This window comes from Tamandua tetradactyla, chromosome 11 (assembly GCF_023851605.1).
Source record: "Tamandua tetradactyla isolate mTamTet1 chromosome 11, mTamTet1.pri, whole genome shotgun sequence".
NCBI classification, from domain to species: domain Eukaryota; kingdom Metazoa; phylum Chordata; class Mammalia; order Pilosa; family Myrmecophagidae; genus Tamandua; species Tamandua tetradactyla.
Window position 1 is genome coordinate 76802988 of NC_135337.1, and position 19683 is coordinate 76822670.

Sequence of the window (19683 nt, forward strand, 5' to 3'; positions counted from 1 at the left end):
ATTATTGTCATCGCTGTTGTTATCTTGGGTTTAACAAGCCGGCTGTGGCCAGCCCTTCTGCACCTCTTGGGTGGGTGGCTTCTGCCTCTCACCTGCAGGAACATTTGGGCCCTCTTATCTGAAGCCACAGTATGGGGTTCCCCTCACCCATGCTCCCCCCAGAAGTCTTCCAGGGTGGTGGAGCCTGGAAGGGGAGCCGGTCTGAAACTCTGGGAGGGGCTGTCCCAGCCACCCCAGGGGCACTTTGTCCCAAACCCTGGCCCCGTGACCCCAGGGGACAATATGAGCATGCAAACTGGGGCCCCGCACCGGGAAGGGCTTCGCTTTAGGGTTCTGGCATCGATGCCTTGAAATCTCCAATCCTTTTTTTAACAAGAGGCCCTTCAGTTTAATTCACCAGGCCGCGTGAATTCCATAGCCTTCCATGCCTGGAGACAGAGGGAGGAGCCTGCACGTCCCCTCCTGTCCCCCTCCTCCCCCTTCCCGGCAGATATTTTTGCCCTGACCTTTCCCGGGCACAGACGGAACGGCCTGTCTCCCGTGCGTCCCGTGCCAGCTTCTGTCGTGAGGGCGCAGAGTTAAAAGGACACACTGTGACTCCGTTAGCCGCCCTGTCTCTGGGACTCTGGGAAAGAAGCGTCTCTGCTCCGCTCCCAGGCTCCTTCAGCTTCTCCATGTTCCTGGGAGGCTCAGGAGAACGCGGGGGCTCGGGCCGGGTGCCCAGGCCAGGGTGGCTGATGGGTCCCCATCTCCCTGCCTGCACTGCCCCAGCTCCCCGCAACTCACCGCCAGCGAACTGCCGGTCAAAGCCCCGGCTCCCAGCCCAAGTCCCTGCCTCAGCCTGCTGATAGCGGAGCCCGCCCAGGCCACCCAAGCCGAGCCGTTGTTTTAATTAAACTCCGAGGAATTGGGCAAAGTGTGGTACACAAGGAGCATTTTTGTTTAATTAGGAGTGCTCAGAGCCACCAGGCGGCCGCCGCACCCTCCCCTCTCCACCTAACCTCGCTGCAACACCCCACACACGGGCATGCCGCTTGCCACCCACAGGCACCCACGGAGAATGCGCCCCGGGGCTGCACGTGCCCTGGAGGAGCTCATGCGTGTTCACGCTTCCGGGTGTGGGTGTGGCACCGGTGGGCATGCCTGAACCCCACATGTCCGCATGCACGGTGGAAAAGGAAGTGCAGAAAGGCCTGTCACATGCATCAGAGGCCTCCACCATCACACACACACACGGACACGTATGCCCAGCCTTCCACCATGAGCCTGAAGGCAAATCATTTTGACCTTAACCTCTGGTGACGTCACCGGTGCCCAATCAGAGCCTCTGGCCCAGGAAGGATGGATGGGGTCCTGGACCAGCTCAACTGGGATCCAGCTTGCTTCTGTGACCCCTGAGACATCCAGCCCTGGTTTGGCAGCTTCCTCTAGGCTCAGCTGGGCATGAGTTCAAATCCTGATATCATCACATCCTGGCTGCACAACCTGGGACAAGCGCACTCCAGTTGTACCTCAGTCTCTCTGTCTGTGAAATGGACCCATCTCTGAGGGGGACCGTGAGAAGGGCATGGGAAGACCCCTAGATACTGCCTGGTTTGTAGTTGGCACTCGGGGCTTGGGGTTGGGGTGATTTGCCCCGCACCCCTGGGCTGGAAGTACAGCCTCTTGCTCCAGCAGGGAATGGGGGGTGACTGTGCCCTACCTGCCTCCCCTGTCCCGTCCCCGCCTCCAGCCCCCCACTGCGTGCTCAGCCCCTCCACCTGTCTCCAGCCACCCATTTCCCATCCCGGACACCCCTACTGTACCCATGTCCCTTCTGAGCATTTATGAACAAATCCGTGCACATCGTCTCCCTTTTTTACACGAACAGTGGCCTTGTCTACACCAGGCGTCAGCACACTCATCCTGTGACACTCCAGAGAGTAAATATTTTTGGCTCTGCAGCCCAGAACATTTCACTCTGCCATGGTTGGGCTGTGGTAGGGAAAGAGCAGAGCTGGGTCCCAATAAAACTTTATTTACAAAAACAGATGGATGGGCCAGATACCACCCCAGGGGCCATGGTTTGCAGCCCTCGGGTCTCCTCTATCTGTCCATTGGAATTTTCTCCGTTTTTGCCACTCATCTTGGAAGTCCTTCCAACTCCAGGGGTAGAGCAAGTCTTCCTGTTCTTTGCAGTATCCCGTCTTGCCGCAGGCCTGGCCGCTACTTACGAGCCCCCCAGTGGTGGCCGATCAGGCACCTCCGTCCCCCCACCCAGGGACCCTTTGTCCATCATTTGGCCTGGATGTGGCCGGGTGCAGGGTGGGAGGCCAGTAGGAGTTGGAGCAGAAAAGAAGACTCGGGAGCAGGCAGGGCCTGTCTGAGAGGACTCCCACCGGCCCCAGCTACCTTTCCCACCGCAGCATCGACTCTGGGACATGTTGACGCGGTGTGGAGGCCGCATCAGCCTGGAACCACCTTCCTGCCACGCCCAAGGTTGCCGGGAGCTGGCACTTGGGGCCCGGCAGTTTCTAGGGAGGCCAAAGGGAGCATGACCCTGGGGGACCCATGGGGAGGTCTGGAAGTCTGGTGCCTCTCTGGATTGATGGTAGCTTGTGGTTGAGTCACAAATCTATTGACTGTCTGTGGAGGTGTGGAGGGTCAGAGAGGGTATGGTGCCCTGGACGGTAGCGCAGGCAGGTGGGGGAAATGGGGAGCTATGGCGGGTGGTGGAGGGAGAGTGTCTTCAAAGCTCAACCACTGGGGATATATTGGGACACAGACAGGTAGGGGAAATGGGGAGCTATGGTGGATGGTGGAGGGAGGGTGTCTTCAAAACTGACCCAAAGCTGGGGACATAATGGGCTCTGACATATACAATGATAGGGAGCCATCGAAGGTCACAGGGAGAGAGTGTCTCCAGTACCCAACCCTGGGGTCAGAAGGAGGCCGTGAGCTGGGCGCTGAAGCCAGAGTGAGGACCCAGATAATTACAAACAGAGTAATTATGCTTCTGTCCAGTAAGACTATAATACAGCACCGTTTAGCTAAGTAGACAGCGGATGGCACAGGCGTTCCAGGCCCTGGGATGGCATGAGCAGGGGCATGGGTGGGAGAGAGCAAGGGGTGGGGGTGGGGTGGGAGGTGGGGTGGGCAGGGGAGAGCATGGCAGGGGTGGCGCAGCCCTTGTGATGTCTCGAAGAGTCCTGGTTGCTGTCAGCTGATGGCACTTCCCTATCTTGGAGTGTTGACACTCGGGACCAGGTCGTGCTCTGCGGTGGGGGGGCACTCTGGGCATCGTGGGGTGTTGAGCAGCAGCCCTGGGTTCCGTCCACTAGATGCCTGGAGCACCCCCTGCCCCGGACATTGTCAAAGGTCCCCGGGATGGGGAGGGCAGACTTGTGCCCCCCCCACCCCCACCCCGGCGAGACCCCAGGCTGCCAGGCGAGGGCTCTTCTCCCCATTTTCTGGGGCAGGCTGGGGGCCAGGACGGCAATCACGCGGCCGTCGAGCCTCTGCCCCATCTCTCCCCCTCCCCGCCCACAGAGGACCAGCTACCCCCCGGCTTCCCCAACATCGACATGGGCCCCCAGCTGAAGGTCGTGGAGCGGACGCGAACGGCCACCATGCTCTGTGCCGCCAGCGGCAACCCCGACCCCGAGATCACCTGGTTTAAGGATTTCCTGCCTGTCGACCCCAGCGTCAGCCACGGACGCATCAAACAGCTGCGGTCAGGTGAGCACAGGGGCCAGCAGCGGGTGGGATCCATGGCGTGGGGGGCGGCACAGGGAAGGGAACGATGCCAGTGCCCTGGCCCTGGGGAGTAATGGGGGTGGGGAGTGGGCAGAGATGATGTGGCCTCCTGGAGGGTATTGGGGGTGGGGGAGGGTGTCTTCAAAGCTGAACCAGTGGAATATTACGGGCACAGACAGGCGGGGGTAATGGGGAGCCATGGAGGATGATGGAAGGGGGATATCTTCAAAGCTGGATTAGTGGGGATGTGATGGGGCACGGACAGCAGGGGCAATAGGGAGCTATGGCGGATGGTTGAAAGAGAGGTCCTCAATTCCTGGCCAGTGGGGATATAATGGGCATAGACATACACAATGATGGAGAGCCACAGAGGGCCACAGAGAGAGAGTGTCTCCAATGCCCAAGCAGTGGGGTCAGAATGAGGCATAGACAGTTGCAGGTAACAAAAAGCCACTGTGGGTCTCTGCAGTGCCCAAGCATTGGGGACACAATGGAGGACAGATGGGCAGAGGTGATAGTAAGACAGGGAAAGTGATGAGGGGAGACTCTTCAGTGCCCAATCACTGTATATGTAATGGGGCACAGACAGTCGTGGTAATGGGGAGCCATGGAAGGTGGTAGAGGGAGAGCATTTTCTGTGCCAAAGCAGTAGGTATGTCCAGGGGATGATATAGTGGGGCAAAGAGAAGTCATATAAGGAAATAGCAAGAGAATATTTCTAGTGTTGACACAGTGGACATATCCAGAGGAGATACAGTGGGCCAAAGACAGGTAAGATGATGGGGAGGTATAGAGAGCTACAGAGGGAGAGTGTCTCCAATGGTGAAGCAGTATGGCTATAATGGGGCCAAGATGGAAGAGGTGATGACAAGCCATGAAGAGGGTGGCAGAGGCTAGGGTGTGTGACACTTGCACAGACCCAGAGGCAGTCCAGCCTGTTTGTCCAGGCCCCAGGGGGCCTTGGGACGGAGCACCAGGCCATGGTCACCTTGGGGCTGGATGGCTCCATGACTTTGTCTCTGTGTGCCCCCTCTGTGAATCCACCTGTCTGCAGGACTGCGTGTGCATTGTCAGTCGTCCACTGCCTCCTGGCATGTCTGCCTCTGTGTGTGTGTGTATTTGTGTATGTGTCCGATGTCCTCTGCTGGCCTGACCTGTGTCCCATGCACAGGCCAGACCATGGGCATACACAGGTTTGCCTTCTCTTTTCTCACAGCAAAGCTGGTCTGCGTGTCTCAGCTACCCGTGTACCACACTGCTGTCCCCTGCGTGTATATGCAGACACGCATGCCAGGGATGTTACTGTGTGCAATCTTGTATGTGTCGCATCTTAGCAAGGATGCACGCTGGCACACACGTGATGTATGTCTGTGTCATGTATTTATTTTTCCAGCTGCCACCAGTCTGAGGCCTTGCCACTTTGCATGTTCCCGTTGAAACCACCCAGCAGCCCACATGCACTCCCTTATTTTGCTTTCTCTCTCCCTTTCCTCTGAGGACCTCCACCCCTCCCAACAGGCGCCCCAAGGGTCCTCAGTGCCCTCCTCATCCTCCAAGGAGCCTGTGTGCCCATCCTCTGCTCTCTCCTCCCCTCCCTGAAAGAGCAGACATTCTGTCTCTGAGTAGAGAAACAGCTGCCCCCCCCCCATCCCAACCTCTCAGGATATTTGCAGCTTGGGGACTTGGGCAGACAGCAGAGGATAGCAACTTTGGGGAATCCAGTTGGATTCTGGGCTCCAATCCCAGCTCTGCCATTTAGCAGCTGTGTCCCATGGCAAGTCGCTTTCTCTGAGCCTCAGTTTCCTCTGGAAGCAATATTTTCATAGCATTATCGTGAGGTGCCCTTGACGGAATGCCTGGCAACGGACTCACGTGTCCGATGAACATAAACTGCTTTGATTAATAATAATAAACCCGATGATTGGCGTGGGTTCCCTGTGCCCTGCCCCCATCTCCACCCTGACAGGGATATAAGCTTCTGAATCGCTGACCACCCGTTAACACTCCTGTTCTCTTTTCTTGCCCCTCTGTTGTAAATGTTCAGAGACCTTTGGTAAGTCTGATTTTTTCCCCACGTCCATGACTAACGTCCCCTCTTTCCTCCCCTCCCCCCCAGACTAACAGCCACCGTGACAGTAACAGTGACTGCTCCGTGTGGCATGTTTACTAACGCCTTCCCCCTCCCCGGTCCCCAGCCCTCCCCAGCAGGGCACCAAGGGGGCAACAGGCAGAGGGGACCACAAGGAAAAGAGGAAAAATAAAAGCCCCAGGACCAGCCAGATCCTGAAATGGGGACTGCAGGGAGTTCAGGGGACTCCTGGGGCTCGTGGAGCTTTATGCTTAACAGAGCCCCCCCTGCCCCATTCTGGGCTAGGAAGCGGCTTAATTATAGAAATTTGGGGGTTGTGTCCATGGTAGGGGTGGTGGAATCTTCCAGTCTGACTTGTGCCTGGTGTTTCTTACTCTTCCCAGCATCCAGCCTGAATCCCCCAAAACCTACCTGCTGGGCAAATTCTTACTAAGGTGAGAGTGACTGATAATGACCCATGAGAGTACCTTCTCCTTTTCCCCAGGTTGGGAAATGGAACCACCTTTGATATCCAAGAGGTACTTTGTGTCCGCCCAGTTCTGAGGCAAGGACAGTATAAATTTCAGATCCTAGAAGTGCTACGTTAGGCAGATGCCCATTTTCTCACCCATAAAGTATGGAGAAGGACTCCAGGGGTGAGGATTTGGCAAGTTTTAATACAGGGGCCAAAAAAGATCAGGCTTGGGAAGCTGGGGAGCTAGATTCCAGGCTTTCCACTGCCTCTGGTTCAGACAATCCCTTGGTCTCTCTGGGGCCTCAGTTTGCCCATCTGTAAAACGGGACAGAAGGAGCCCATAGTTTTCACCATCTGTAGCCGTTCTTGGCATTGCCTCTGCCTTCCTCTGAAGGACTCCCAGTCCTCTGCTCGGTTAACCACAGAGTAGAAGTCCCCACATCTCCACTCTAGCCTGGGGTCTTCTGTTTCTGAAGTCTCACCCTCCAGCTGACCAGGATTCAGACTGACAGGCAAGCAGGGAACCCTTTCCTCTTTTCCTTTTGGAAGTGTGGAAGGATGTAGGGCCACCCTCTGCTGTCGCCCCCGTCACACCCTCCCCTCTTCCCTTTGCGCTATCAGTGCCTGGCCCTGGGCCACTAACCCCTCTCCTCTTGCCTTTTAACAAGAGTTCCAAGATAACCCACCCACCCCCCAAATGCCTCCTGATGCTAACTTGAAAGCCCCCTAAGAAGAGAGGCCATGGTCTGGCTTCTCACCCTTGGGCCCAGAAGAAATGCAGCAACCAATGGCCAGGCCTGGCCAGGGCAGAGATGCCTCTTGGGCCAGACCAGAGAGGCTTCTAGACTCGGCTCTGCCCTCCCCCAAGGTTCCCGCCTCCTGCAGGAAGCCCTCCTGCTTGGCGAGTCCCGGACCCCACCCTGCTCCCAGGAGCCTTGCCTCTTCTTCCTTCCTCTACAAGGGTCTTCATGGCCATAGGCCCAGCTGGCTCAGACCCTACACCCCAGCCCCGGGGGTGGGGGTACAGAGTGCTCAGGTCCAGCCTGTGGCCCAGCCTCCACCCCCCACGACTGCCTTATGATTTTCATCTGACTCTCTCTGCTTCCCTTACAGAAAGCACTCCGATTCGAGGTAAGAGGCTCTTTCCCCACTCACCCACCCTTCGACTGACTCAGGCTCTCTGTCAGTGCCTGCCCAGCCCCCTACCCCAGGCTCCACAGGGACTGCCCAGCCCCCCCATTCCACAGGTCTCATCCTCGCCACTCCACCCAGTGTCCGTCCAGTCTTGTTTCTGTGTTGCTGTCCGTGGCTGGGGAGACAAGCTTGGTAGTGATGGTGACTCTTTGGACCGCCCCGTCCCTGGTTGTGGGGAAGGGACAGCACCCCGCACTCCCGCAAGTCACCCCAAGCCTCGGGAACCAGGGGCCCTTGTCAAGGGTCTCCAGCCTCGGTTTTCCCATCTGTGCAATGGGCATGCAGAAGGGGCTCTCCAGCCCACTCCTGATCCCCCACTCTGGGAGGGTCCAGCCTAGAGGAGCACGAGACCAGAACTCAAAGGGCAACTTTGAGTCTAGGGATCTACCTGGAGCTGCCCCAGAGAGGGGGCTAGAGCAGGCCTGGGCCAGAGCCTGGGGCGGGGAAGAGCCAGCAAGTAGTTCTTCCTCACTTTGCCACGAAGTGCTGTGCAATCCAGAGCAGATTCCCTGCCTCTCTGGGCCTCCCTAGTGAAACCTGTTTGCCTGCTTCCCCAGAGCCTTGAGGTCGGGGGACTGTAGGATGCATTTTTAAGGGGCAAAGTCCTCATTCCTGTCCCCCAGAGAGAACTTCCCTGTGCTTGGGGCAGGCACCCAGTTCTTTGGGTCCACAGTACCTCTGTGGGATATTCATGAGCAAAGCTGGGGTGGAGGGGTCTCCTCGGGAGGTTGGACTTGAAATTTTGGGTGCAGGGACTCTGATTAAAGAGACTGTGATTCAAACACACCGTCATTTGCTCATGGTCTGCAAAGACTTTGAGCCAGGCCTGTGCTTTCAGAAATACTTGTAGAAATCTTTGCCTCGTTTTTTTTATTCATGGGTGTTGAAGTATATTTTCGAGGCCTGTAATTTCAAACATAACTAGAGGTGTTCATTCAGCCCCATTTACTTGGGAAAATAAGGGCTTATTTCATTTACTTGTGGGCACTGAGGTTTTTTATCGCACCCTGCGATGTCAGATATTCTTAGGAAGGTTCATTCATTTTTATATATTCTTGGGAAGTGATGTGTTTCATCAGGGCATGAGATTTCAAACATACTGGGAAATCAGCCCTATTTTCATTTACTCACGGGCACAAGCCCTTTACTTCAGATCTGTGATTTTAATTATGTTTGTGAAAATGGGCATTGTCTTAATTCACTCCAGACAACACTTTCTTTGATCCAGGTTTGGTTTGCAAATATACCGGGAAACCAGCCCTATTTTCATGTACTCATGGGCACAAGTCCTTCAGTTCGAGCCTGTGACTTTAGCTATGCTTGTGAAAAGTGGCATCATCTTGATTCACTCTAGACCAAATACATTCTTTGATCCAGGCTCGTGATTTCAAACATATCTAGGGCATTTCACCCCCAAGTTTATTTGTGAGTATTCAAGGTTTCATCCAGAACCCTGATTTCAAACACTTTTGAAAGTTCAACCTCATCCTCATTTACTAACACAGCATCAGGGACTTCGGATCTAGGATAATCATTTCTCACACACACACATGCGTACACACACACGAAATTCAATTACTCGCAGGCACCAGAATCTTGACTAATCCCGGCCTGTGGTTTCAAACATATGTGCTGACTTCAGACATATTCTTATTTACTTAGATAACTTCAAACATCTGGAGAAATTCAGAGTCAGGGTCAGTTAGTTTCAGACACTGAGGGTTTTGATCTAGGCCTTCAGTTTCAAACACACGTGACACAGTTCAGTCCCTACATCCCTGAAGGCATGTGGGCCAGCTCTGAGTTGCTTCTTTAAAACACCCTTGATGTCCAGGCACCAGGGAGGGCTTTGAGGCCAGTGATTTCAAACACACCTGAGGAGCCCAGACTCCCTGTTCATTTACTCAAGGGCGCCGGTTGAAACCAGCAAAGCAACCACCAGCTCCCCTGGAGTTGCACATTCCTTGGAGGCCTCCCCCTCTGGATTCCTGGGTCACCCACGGTTCCCGGAGATGTGGCATGCTCCCCACCAGCCCTGGCGTGCAACCTGGCAGTTGCTTCTGAAGTGCCAGCCACGTGTGTGTGTGTGTGTGTGTGCTTCTATCAAAGCGAGGGTGGAGGAAATGCTGGGGATTCGGGGTGCTTGGGGGAGGGGGTGGGGTGAGGTTGGGAGATGAGCCCCGGCAGCCCCGGGGTCCAGCTCCACTCTTTCCTCTCCGGTGCAGGACAGGAAAGGACAGGGGCACAGTTCTCCCAGCTGCTTCCGGGGTGCCCCCCTCCCTCCCTGACCGGTCAGGTGTTCTCCCCCTCCCCCCTCACAGGCGCCCTGCAGATAGAGAGCAGTGAAGAGACTGACCAGGGCAAATACGAGTGCGTGGCCGCCAACAGCGCCGGCGTACGCTATTCCTCACCCGCCAACCTCTACGTGCGAGGTAGGGACCGGCAACCCCAGCTCCATGGCAGGGACCCCTGCCCCGTGTCATCACCCTCCTCCCTCGGGCTCACAGCCTCCGGGCTCCCCCAGTCCCTGCAGACCCAAGCAGGAAGGCCCCCTCGGGACGTCGCGGGGGAGCCCCGTGGGCCACGCGGGACGTGGGGGGAGGTGGCAGCGGCGGTGGCGGTGGCAGCGGTGGTGGGGCAAGGGCTGGGCTAAGGGGGGTGGGGTGGGGTGGGGGAGGGGAAGGCGGGGGCTGGGGGCAGGGGAGTCGGTCTTGGGCCTATAGGAACCGGGGGAGCCTGCAGGCCTCTGCCCCCCCCCGCCCCCCACCCCCCCCAGTCGGCTTCAGTGATGTGTCGTGCCCTCCCTTGTCGTCTGCTGGCTTTGCTTCTCCGAAGTCCGTGGCCTCGTAGCTCCTGCTTCACCGTCCCCGCCCCCCCCCCAGTCCCCTCTCATCCACGAGTTGGGGGTGGGGGTGGGTCTTAGAAGCTGCCCCCACCCCGGTCCCCAGAGCCTTGGGCTCTCGGTCTGCAAATGACTCTCAGGAAAGGACACGTTTAGGCCAAAAATGGGGTGGGGGTGAGGGTCCCCCGGCCAGCCCTCCCTCCTCACCTGAGCCACTGCGGTGTCTCCCACTCATTTCTTATCGGTCGTCAGGTCCCACTCAGTCATGCGGAGAAAGCGTGGGAAAGTCTTTACTCACCTACGCCCCCCCATCCCTCGGGCCGCCCCCTCTGTCCGCACCCCGTGTCCTCCCGCTGGGCTGTGGGGACCCCGATCCAAATCCCAGCCCGGCCCCGATTGGCTTCGTGTCACCGAACCAGACACACCCTTCTCCATGCCTCGGTTTCCCCCGTTTGGCGCCCCCAGCCCGCGGGCCCGCTTCACCCGCTCTGACCCTTTACCGACGCCGGTTCTTTTTGGGGTTTGGGTTTTACACCTGGTCTCTGAGGAGGAGGCCGCAGCGGGGGTAGGAGGGGGTGGGGGTGGGTGCTCGGGTGGGCAGAGGGCACGTCCGAAGCGTTGCCACACCACCTCGGGTGAGTCCCCTCGTGCTCGTGCCTGGCCCCCCCCCCCCGATGCGTTTCCGCCTAACCTGCTTATTTCTCTGCAGACACCTGGGGTGGGGATTTGTAAGTCTGGCAGGGTTCAGAGAGTGTGGACACCGGGCTGGGGTGGGCGAGGTGGGGCTTTTAGCAAGGGGGCCAGAAGGGAGGGGGGCATCTTCTGCATCCCAGCCCCCCGACCCCCACCCCAGAAGTGGGGGGTACCAGGTACGAGCCTCCTTCCTTGCGGGGGGCCCCTGAGGGGCGTGGTCCAGCCTCTCCAGCTCCGCCTGGGTGTCAGATGCTCCAAAGTCGGATTTAAAAAAAAGGATGGTGAAAAAACAGATATAGATCTTGTATGTCAAGGGCAGAGTGGAGGAAAGAGAGGCAAAAGGTCATTGTTGTTCTTTTTATTTTTTAATTTTAATTTTTTGGTTTTTTTTTGGTTTAAAGAGAAAAAAAACGACAACAAACTATTGCAGCTTTTAGCCTTGGGAAGTCCTCTTTTTACTCTCTGTATCTCCCCTATTTTTTCTCTTCTCCCCATGTCATTGTGTTCCGCATCAAACCCCCTTTACATCCCTCAGAGCTTCGAGAAGGTTGGTGTGTTTTTTTCTTTTTTACTTTCTTTACCCACATTTTTACATTCTGAAAGTGACACGCACACACACGAAACGTACACGGACACGCACTTGGACACACACAGACATGCACACGGATTTAAAAAAAAAATCATAGAAAAATGAACTAAAAACAAAAAAACCTGGAATGTGAATAATCGACGCAAAGCAAACAGACCAAAAAATAAATAAATAAATAAAACCGCCAAGTGAGAGCAAAACCCAGAAAGACACGAAAATTTCAGCCGCGCCCAGCTGGGCCTAGGGCCGGCCGCACACATGTGATGCTTGCATTGTGGTCACCTTCTCTGCATCCGTTGGTAATGTTGTTGCTAAGTTTTTTTGCACTCCTCGTCGTCATGGTAACTTGGGCCTGATGCATGCTGGGAGAATGTTACAAATTTCTCTGCATGCCACTCTTGTCGGTTCGGTTTGGTGAATTCCCAATGCCTTCTGTTGGAGTGTTTTCGTCTTCGGTTCCGTTTTCCTCCTTTGGTTTTCTTTCTTTCTTCCTTTACTTTTTTTTTTTCTTTTTCACTTTTTTCTTTTCTTTTTTGCTTTTTTTTTCATTTTTCGGGGGGGGAACCGATGTGTTCGTTTTTGTTTTTTTACCCCCCCATCCCTTTTACCTGGCTCCCATCTCCTCCCCCCCCACCCCAGAGCGTTTTTGTTCTTTGTTCTGTCTTGTGTTCTGCCGTGCTTTCTGGTTTCGGTTCCTCTGGCTGAGCTGTGCTGTGGTTGTTCTCCAAACACATCGTGATTTAAAAGCCAGTGTTCCTGTCCGAGCACCACCTGGTTGGGGGGGGGCGGAAGGGGTCCCACAGCTGGGATGCTGCGGGGTGGGGGTGGGGGTGGGGCTGTACAGAAAGTGACCGCCCAGAGCACAAGGCCCCGAGGGAGGGGGTGCAGAGGATGGGGGGAGGTCACAGCTGGGGTGGGGCATATAGGGGAAGCAGCCCAGGTCACCGGACCTTACTGGCCAGCCCCCTCTTCCCAGAGGGGGTGCCTCGGCACCCTGCCCCCCCCCTCCCGGGTCACCCATGCTGGACGGGAGTTTACGCCAGTATCTCCCCATCCTTCTGCCAGCGGGAGCCCATCACCCACCTTCCCAGAGCCCCCCTTCCCCCCCAAAAAAAGCCCTGGCCTTTGAAGCACAGCCGGATGGGCATGGGTATTTCGGGTTCTCAGCCATCAAGGCCACACGTTTAAACTGAAAGCGGCCAATTTAAAATGGGGGATGGGGGTGGGGGTGGTGGGGTGACGACGACAGCACCGTCCTCCCAAAACGGCAGCTGTTGGAAGGATTCAATGCATCTTGGATGGGCACAGATAAGGAACTGCCCATTGGAAAGTGGAGTAAGCATGGCAGAATTTGGCAAAAGAAAAAAAAAATGAAACAACTGGCCAGTTCTCGTGCCCGGGAGTGCTGTCCCTCTCTGCCTCCCAGGTGACAAGGCTTGCTGTTTATCCCCCTGCCCTTCCCCCAGCCTCTAGGCTCAGGCCATGGGGGCATGTTTTGCCCAGAAGTACGGTCACTTTCTGAGTGCCTGAGTACCAGAGCTGTGGAATTCTTGAAAAAAAAAGCCAGGGCTCTTGGACATCGCCTCTACCCCCCTCCCCCTCCACTGTCTCTTTTCCTGCCTCCCCAACTTTCCTGCTGCCTCTTTCTCTCTTTCATCTCTCTTTCCCTCTTGTGTCTCTCTCACTCCTGCAAGCCTTCTCCCTTCCACTCCCTCCCCAAGGAAAGGCAGAGACCCTGAGAACGCCCTCCATCCCCAGTAGAAAACCATCCCCCCTGCCCCAGATTCGAATTCCTTCTAGACTTCCCACCTTTGGCCCCCAGCCTTCTACGCCACATCGATGTGAGTCTCCAGGTGCAATGCAGCTTCTCGTCCTTCCTTCCCAGTTATGAGGTCCAAGGCCAAATTGGCGGGAGGACTTCCGGTGCAGTGAGAGAGAATTGATTCCTTCTCTCCCTTTACTCACGCAGAGTTAAGAGACTCCATGCCCCGGCAGGCGGGAGCGAGGGGTCTCCCGAGCCCACCGCCAAGGCTGCTTTGTCCCGATATCCTGGTGAATGGGAACAGAGGGGCGACTAAGGGCCTCCAAAGACCACTCGAACTTCTTGGGCAAGAGCACAAGTTCTGGGTTCAAATGCTGCCTCTGTCCCCCCACCCCCACCCCATGCTGGCATTGTGACCTTAGGCTGGACACTTGAGTGAGAGCCATCCCAAATGTTCCTCAGCCTTAGGGAAATTGAGAGGCTCCCACCGAGCCAAAAAACAGCAAAAACAGATCATCTGGGCAAGCCACTTCCATTCCTCGAGTTCCCCATTTATATACATTACAGATCCACTGTTTGAATGAGATGATACATGGGAAACTGCTTTAAAACGAATCGGATCAGAGACGCTAATTCATCCGCTCAGACTTCTTTTTTTTCCACTAGTTCTTTGGGGAGCCCATCCCATGAGTTCATTTTCTCCTGACTCCAACCCCATCCCCCACCCCCAGTTCCCCAGAGCCCCAGCTCTCATTATCTTCTCCCTGTCACTAACCGTCCCCCACCCCTGCCAGAAGTTCAGTAGTCTTAGAGCCAGAAGGGGCCAATAAAGGGCCAGCCCAAGTGGTAAGCTACCCTTGCAGATAAGAACCAGCTTGCCAGACAAAGTGGGCTAGTTGCCCTGTTCTTTCCTGCAAGCTGCAAGTGTTTACATTATTGCCAGAGCAGTCAGTCTAGGGAGTAAGTTACAAGGAATCCCCACCTCCAATCTAATGCATCCTTGGGTTGACAATTTCCAGCTTCTACAGACAGGGTGATTTAGAAGGGGTAGGATATTTGGACTTGCCCTTCTCCTAAAATTTATCCCTGGGAGCCAAAGGGCCAAAGTCAAAACCAAGCCCTTTTTCTTTTTTTCAAGGCAGCAGGGAGCTCTACTCCCAGCCCCCCACCCCCACCCCGGGAAGGTGCAGCTGAGCCTGTTGACAAGGTGTCAAGGTGATGGGTTCATATTACACTCCACCTGGCCGTTAATTTTCCTTTTTATCACTATGAAACTGTAAGTCTTTCGAGTGTGGCCCAGCGGCTCAGGCCGGTGTCACTCCCCCTGTTGGAGCTGGCAGCAGTGTGGCGTGATTAAGCCACGGGGCCCAAGGACCCAGTTAAATGGGGTGCCCCCACCCAGCCCCCACCCCCGGTCCTACAAGGAGAAATCGGAGCACTGTGCCGACACGGGGAAAACATCCCACCTCGAGGGGTCCTACGGAATCTTCAGGGTTTCCGAGGAGCATGGGCATAATTTAACCCCAGATCTCGAATGCCTAGTTGAGACGTGGGGACTTGTCATCTGACGCTGGAAGCCCATCATTCCAGGCTTCCCACTTTCCACTTCTTGGGAACCCCTTATCCGAGACCTGTCTCCTGGGGCCTCATTCAGATAAATCTGTAACGTGGAATCTCATGGAACAAATTCTCTCCTAAAATTAAGCGTCCCAAACCCAAGCCCGGCATCTGGGAGCTGTGACCTCTGGGTGCTCCCGACACCCCTCCTTATTTCCCTTCCCATGGGGGTGTTGGCGAGCTCCCCACTTTTGGCAGCTGGCCTCACCCTTCCTGCGGGGTCCTTGGCTGGTGGGGGGACATGAGCACTCAGTCTTTCTCCTTGTCCCACCCTCAGTCTGCGGGGGGTGGGCGGGGGGAAGAGGCAACCCCCAGGGCTCGGGAAAACGGGCCCCCCTTCTTTTCTTTGGGCCTGGCGGGCGGCGGGAACACTGAGCTCTGGATAACCTCTCGCCTGCTGCCTGCTCTCTCCCTTTGCATTCGCTCTGTTCTCTGTTTTGGGGAGTGGGGGGAGCCAGGGGGGGGGTGAGTTGCTGCGGGGATATATTAGATTACACCTTGTCGTTTGGAAGGCCCCACGTCTCTGGTGGCCCTCTGGTGGCTGCAGCGAGGGGACGAGGGGAGCCGATTGGCCGGAGAGCCGTGCCTTTTTTTTTGCTGGAACTGGAAAGCAAAAAAAACAAAATGAGAAGGGATAAGGGGGTGGGGGGTGGAGGTGGGGGTGCAAAAAAAAAAAGCAGAAAAAAAAAACAAAACAACCAGATCAACAAACCTCTGTCTATCTATAGTTCAGCCAAAACTGCCAACGACTTGCCATGGCCGCTGGCCAGCCCTCAAGCCAGGGCCCCCCCCCAGGTCCCTCCGGGCTTTGCATGCCATCCCTGTGGCCGAGGGAGCTGGTGGGGGTAGTGGGGAAGAGGCGGGAGGGCAGAGAGGGGTAGGGCAAGGGAAAGGTGCTAGGTGGGCCCCAGCTTGCCTGGGCTGCCCACTGCTGGGGGTGGGTGGGGTGGTGGGGGGTTCAGAAGAGGAGGGGTCCGAGAAAATGGGCTTTGGAATTAGGCCGTGGACTGCCCCCCCCCTTCTCCTGACAGGTGTAATCTAAGCTTTACTGAAACCCGTGGAGGCTGCACAACTTCCTGGCATCTCTCCTTTCCGACCCCCGCCCTCCTCCCCCCACCCCCCTCTCATTTTGGAGTTTGGAGGTACCAGAAACGGTCCCTTCCACCCCAAAATGGCCCGCAGCACCCCTGCCCTGTCCCCCTCCTCGGAGCTGTGGCTTGCTGAATTGTTGAGATGTTTGACACTGTCGGGTCCCCAACTAGTGCTTCAACCAGGCCACCTCACTTTTGAGTTTCCCCCTCCCCTCCCCCACACCTCTCCGCACCCCTCTCCGTTTCCCACCGTCCCCCCCCCAACACCCTCCTCCCCACTCCCAACTTTTTTTGGTTTTTGAATTTCTGCCTGGGGGAGGGGTCGTCTCCCGGTTGCTTTGACGGGTTTTTGGAGTTGTTTTGCCATGTGAATCGGGGTTTGAAGCGCCCGCCCTCTTCCCCCCACCCGAACCCGCCCACTTCCCACAGCCTGCCCTCCTGCCCCCCCCCTCGCCCACGCGGGTCCCCCCCCTGCTGGGACCTCCCCCCCGGCTACTCGGTGACGAGAAGAGCTGGAAACAAGAGCCAGCTGCAGCGTGCTGAGGACCAAGGCTGGTGTGGTCCCCTTATAACCCGCCTGGACCCTCCATTCAGGTCGGTAATCGGGGGCGGGGGTCCCGCGGGGCCTCGAGGTCCCCTGGGCTCCGTGCCCACCTTACTCTCTAACCCCGCACCTCAAGCTTGCAGCCGGGGGTGGAAAGATAACACGGGTGGGGTGTCAGCACTGAACCGGGCAGAACATAGCATCAGCCACCCACCTGTGCCAGCTGGGAGGATGCTCAGCGGCCTTCCCAGGACCCCCGAGCCATCCAGTGCCCGTGGGATGATCTTCCTCAAACTTGTGGCAAACCAGCCTCCTTCCTACAGCTCACCCTTAGAAACAAATGAGGTGGGTGAGAAAGCTAGTGGGCAGAGTTTCACAGAGGTCAGAGCAAGCCTTGGCAACTTATTGGTGGGCCTGTTTTAACTGATGGCTGCCGGCCATGCTGGAGATTGTGGGCACTGAAATGACTGTTGTTGATAAGTGTCCTCCCCCATTTAACTGACTCATGGTTAATTAACAACTCTGTACTGCAAGTCTTTTATGTATTCAAGATGTGTATGCCTTGTCTCTACTAAAAAAAGTTAGAAGTATCTCCCAAATTATGACACCCTGATGGGGGGATGTTTTAAGATAAGATCTGGTGTGAACAGGGTTTTCTGGGTGAGTTTTTACTCTTCACAGAAGGGAAAATTGGATTCACATTCAAACTTTAGATCCTAAGGATAGATCTTATTCCTTTTGAACAGCCTCTTATAAGTGAGCCTTAGGCTGTGAGCCTTTAACTGATGGCTTCTGGACATGTATTTTGATGGCTGCTGGATATTATGCAACTGAGCATAATTTTGAGCCTTATTCAGTTAACGGGGCTGTGTATAGGTTGATGGGTACTTTTGCCATCTTTGATATCCCCAGAATATGAGGACACGCAAGTTTTTGAAAGAGCCAGATGCCACAAAAAGACACCTGACTATAATTCTTGCTTTCTCCCACAGTCTAGAGCAACCTACTTAACTGTGGTGAGAGAAGGGCTTGACTTATGTGACAGGCAGTGACCTGGCTTCAAGCTCTGGCCCCACCACCAACTTCCTTTGTAACTTCCAGCTAGTCCTGTCACTTCCCTGAGATTCGCCTGCGAAATGGGCCTAAGAACTTTGCTCGTCAAACTTCCAGCTAGTCCTGTCACTTCCCTGAGATTTGCCTGTGAAATGGGCCTAAGAACTTTGCTCGTCAAAGCTGTTAGGAATAATAAAATGAAGCTGGGATACCATGGAAATTCTGGCCATTTCCTTTTTTTTTTTTATTGTAATCACCCCCAAGCTCCTTTAAGATAGAGAATCTTTGGACCTTCCAAACTCCCTGGGAGACCGGAAGGAAACTAAGTGATCCCCACAGCTGGGCTCAGTCAGTTCTGTGCCCTTCTCATTAGGTTGCCCATTTCATAGATGGGCAAACTGAGGTTCTGAATGGAAGGGACCTCCAAAGGGCCCCACATCAGCTCCCCCACCTCAGCCCTGAGAGGTTTTTGGTGGGAGTCTGGCACCTTGGGGAATTTGCCTGGCAGTGCCATTAGGGCTTCTGGGCTAATTGATTAATTAGGGCTGAGCACCTCTAAAACAGGGACAGGGTGTCCCTGACAAGTGAGTTGCTGAGAGGGCCTTCCCAGAGAGGGGCTCAAGGGGGCCGGGCTGGTTTGCTCCGAGGCTTCTTTTTTCCATGAGGATTCTGCCCCCGAGGCTGCCTCGACCCCCTTTTGGGTGCTGGTGGGGAGGTCAGATCCTGTGTTCTGCCGTGGAGCGCCCCCCTGGGGAAGCCACAGCCCCCCTCCTTTCAGACCCCGATTTTCAGCTCCACACCCATTCCATGTTTTCTTCTTCTTGCTTTTGGGTTTTTCACTTTGTTTTGGAGGGTTCTTTTGGTTTGCTTTTTTTCTGTTGTTTTTGATGTTTCGGGTTTAAAAAAAAATTTTTTTTAAATTTTTTTTCTTTCTGGCCTTTTTTTTTTTTTTTTTCCCATTTGTTTTCCCTGGTTCTGTTTTGGACGTCAATGCCGTTTTCTGTCCTTGATTAATTAGCTCCACGCTCACCCCTCCCCCCCATCGTGTTCCGTTTCCATGACAACTGAGCATCAGCATCCCACCCCGCGCCTTGCTGTGGATGCCAGCAGCTGGCCTGGACCACGTCCGCTGGCCGGCCAGACCCCATTCTTCCCCAACTCCCCCACCCTCCGCCCCGGCCCTGCCAGAAAAGCCCCTCATCTCAGCCCTCCACCCCTGCCCACCCCTCACCTCCACTCTGCTGCATGGTCCCTCTGTGTCCCCCGCTCCCCACATCCTGATGTCTTCTCCTGGTGTACTTGGCCCTTCCTCCATCCTGTCTCCAAAGTGACTCTGGACTTTTCGTGGGGCTTCGTTTTCCGAAGGGCTGTCAGCCCCGTGACCCTCACTCTCACCCCCCTCCAAGCTCCCTCCTCCTCTTTGCATCCATTTGGGATCCAGGGAGCAGGGCTGGGATTTCCAGCAGGAGCCATAACTATCTGGAAGGAAACTGGGGCTTTCTGTCTTCATCCCCTCTAGCCCTCTGCTGCCTCCTCTGAAGGAGGACCAGACCCCAAAATCGTCCCCTTTGGACTGGACCCCCCCCCCAACCATATGCAAAAGATCAGAGGCCAGTGGGGCAGTGGGAGTCATTTCCCTTCACTCGATCCCCTTAACCTAGAGACAAGAACCCGTCCCCACCCCAAGCTCAGTTGACTTCTTTAGCCTTAAGCTCTTACCCAGAGATGACCCCTCTCCGGCCAGCAGAATTTCCCAGGCTAACCCGAGCTGTTCCCACTGCAGTTAAGTGCCGCCTGTGGGGTGGCAGCACCTTTTGGAGGTTCCGCTGCCCACTAGCTCCCACCCCTTTCTCCTTCTGACCCGCCACCCATCCGACTTCCGAAAATGGAGCCCCCCGAAACGCATCCTGCTGCCTTCGTGCTCCGCGAGACTGGACAGAAGGCCGCATCCCCTTCCCCGCTAAGAAACGCACAGAACATGCCCCTGTTTTCCCAGCGTTCAAGTTCATTCCCTCGATTA

General features: G+C 55.7%; 1 protein-coding gene across 7 annotated transcripts in view; it reads left to right on the forward strand.

Annotated features, from left to right (window-relative positions):
* The window catches only part of PTPRS (protein tyrosine phosphatase receptor type S), a 105649-nt gene that overhangs the window by 49348 nt on the left and 36618 nt on the right, over positions 1 to 19683 (forward strand). For 6 of the 7 annotated variants that reach the window (XM_077121056.1, XM_077121059.1, XM_077121061.1 and 3 more), the window contains exons 5-6: positions 3529 to 3717; positions 9794 to 9904. In XM_077121056.1, the coding sequence (XP_076977171.1) occupies positions 3529 to 3717; positions 9794 to 9904 (300 nt within the window). Of the gene's footprint in view, positions 1 to 3528; positions 3718 to 9793; positions 9905 to 16571; positions 16661 to 19683 lie in introns of those variants that run through there. The other variant, XM_077121060.1, reaches the window with a different exon arrangement.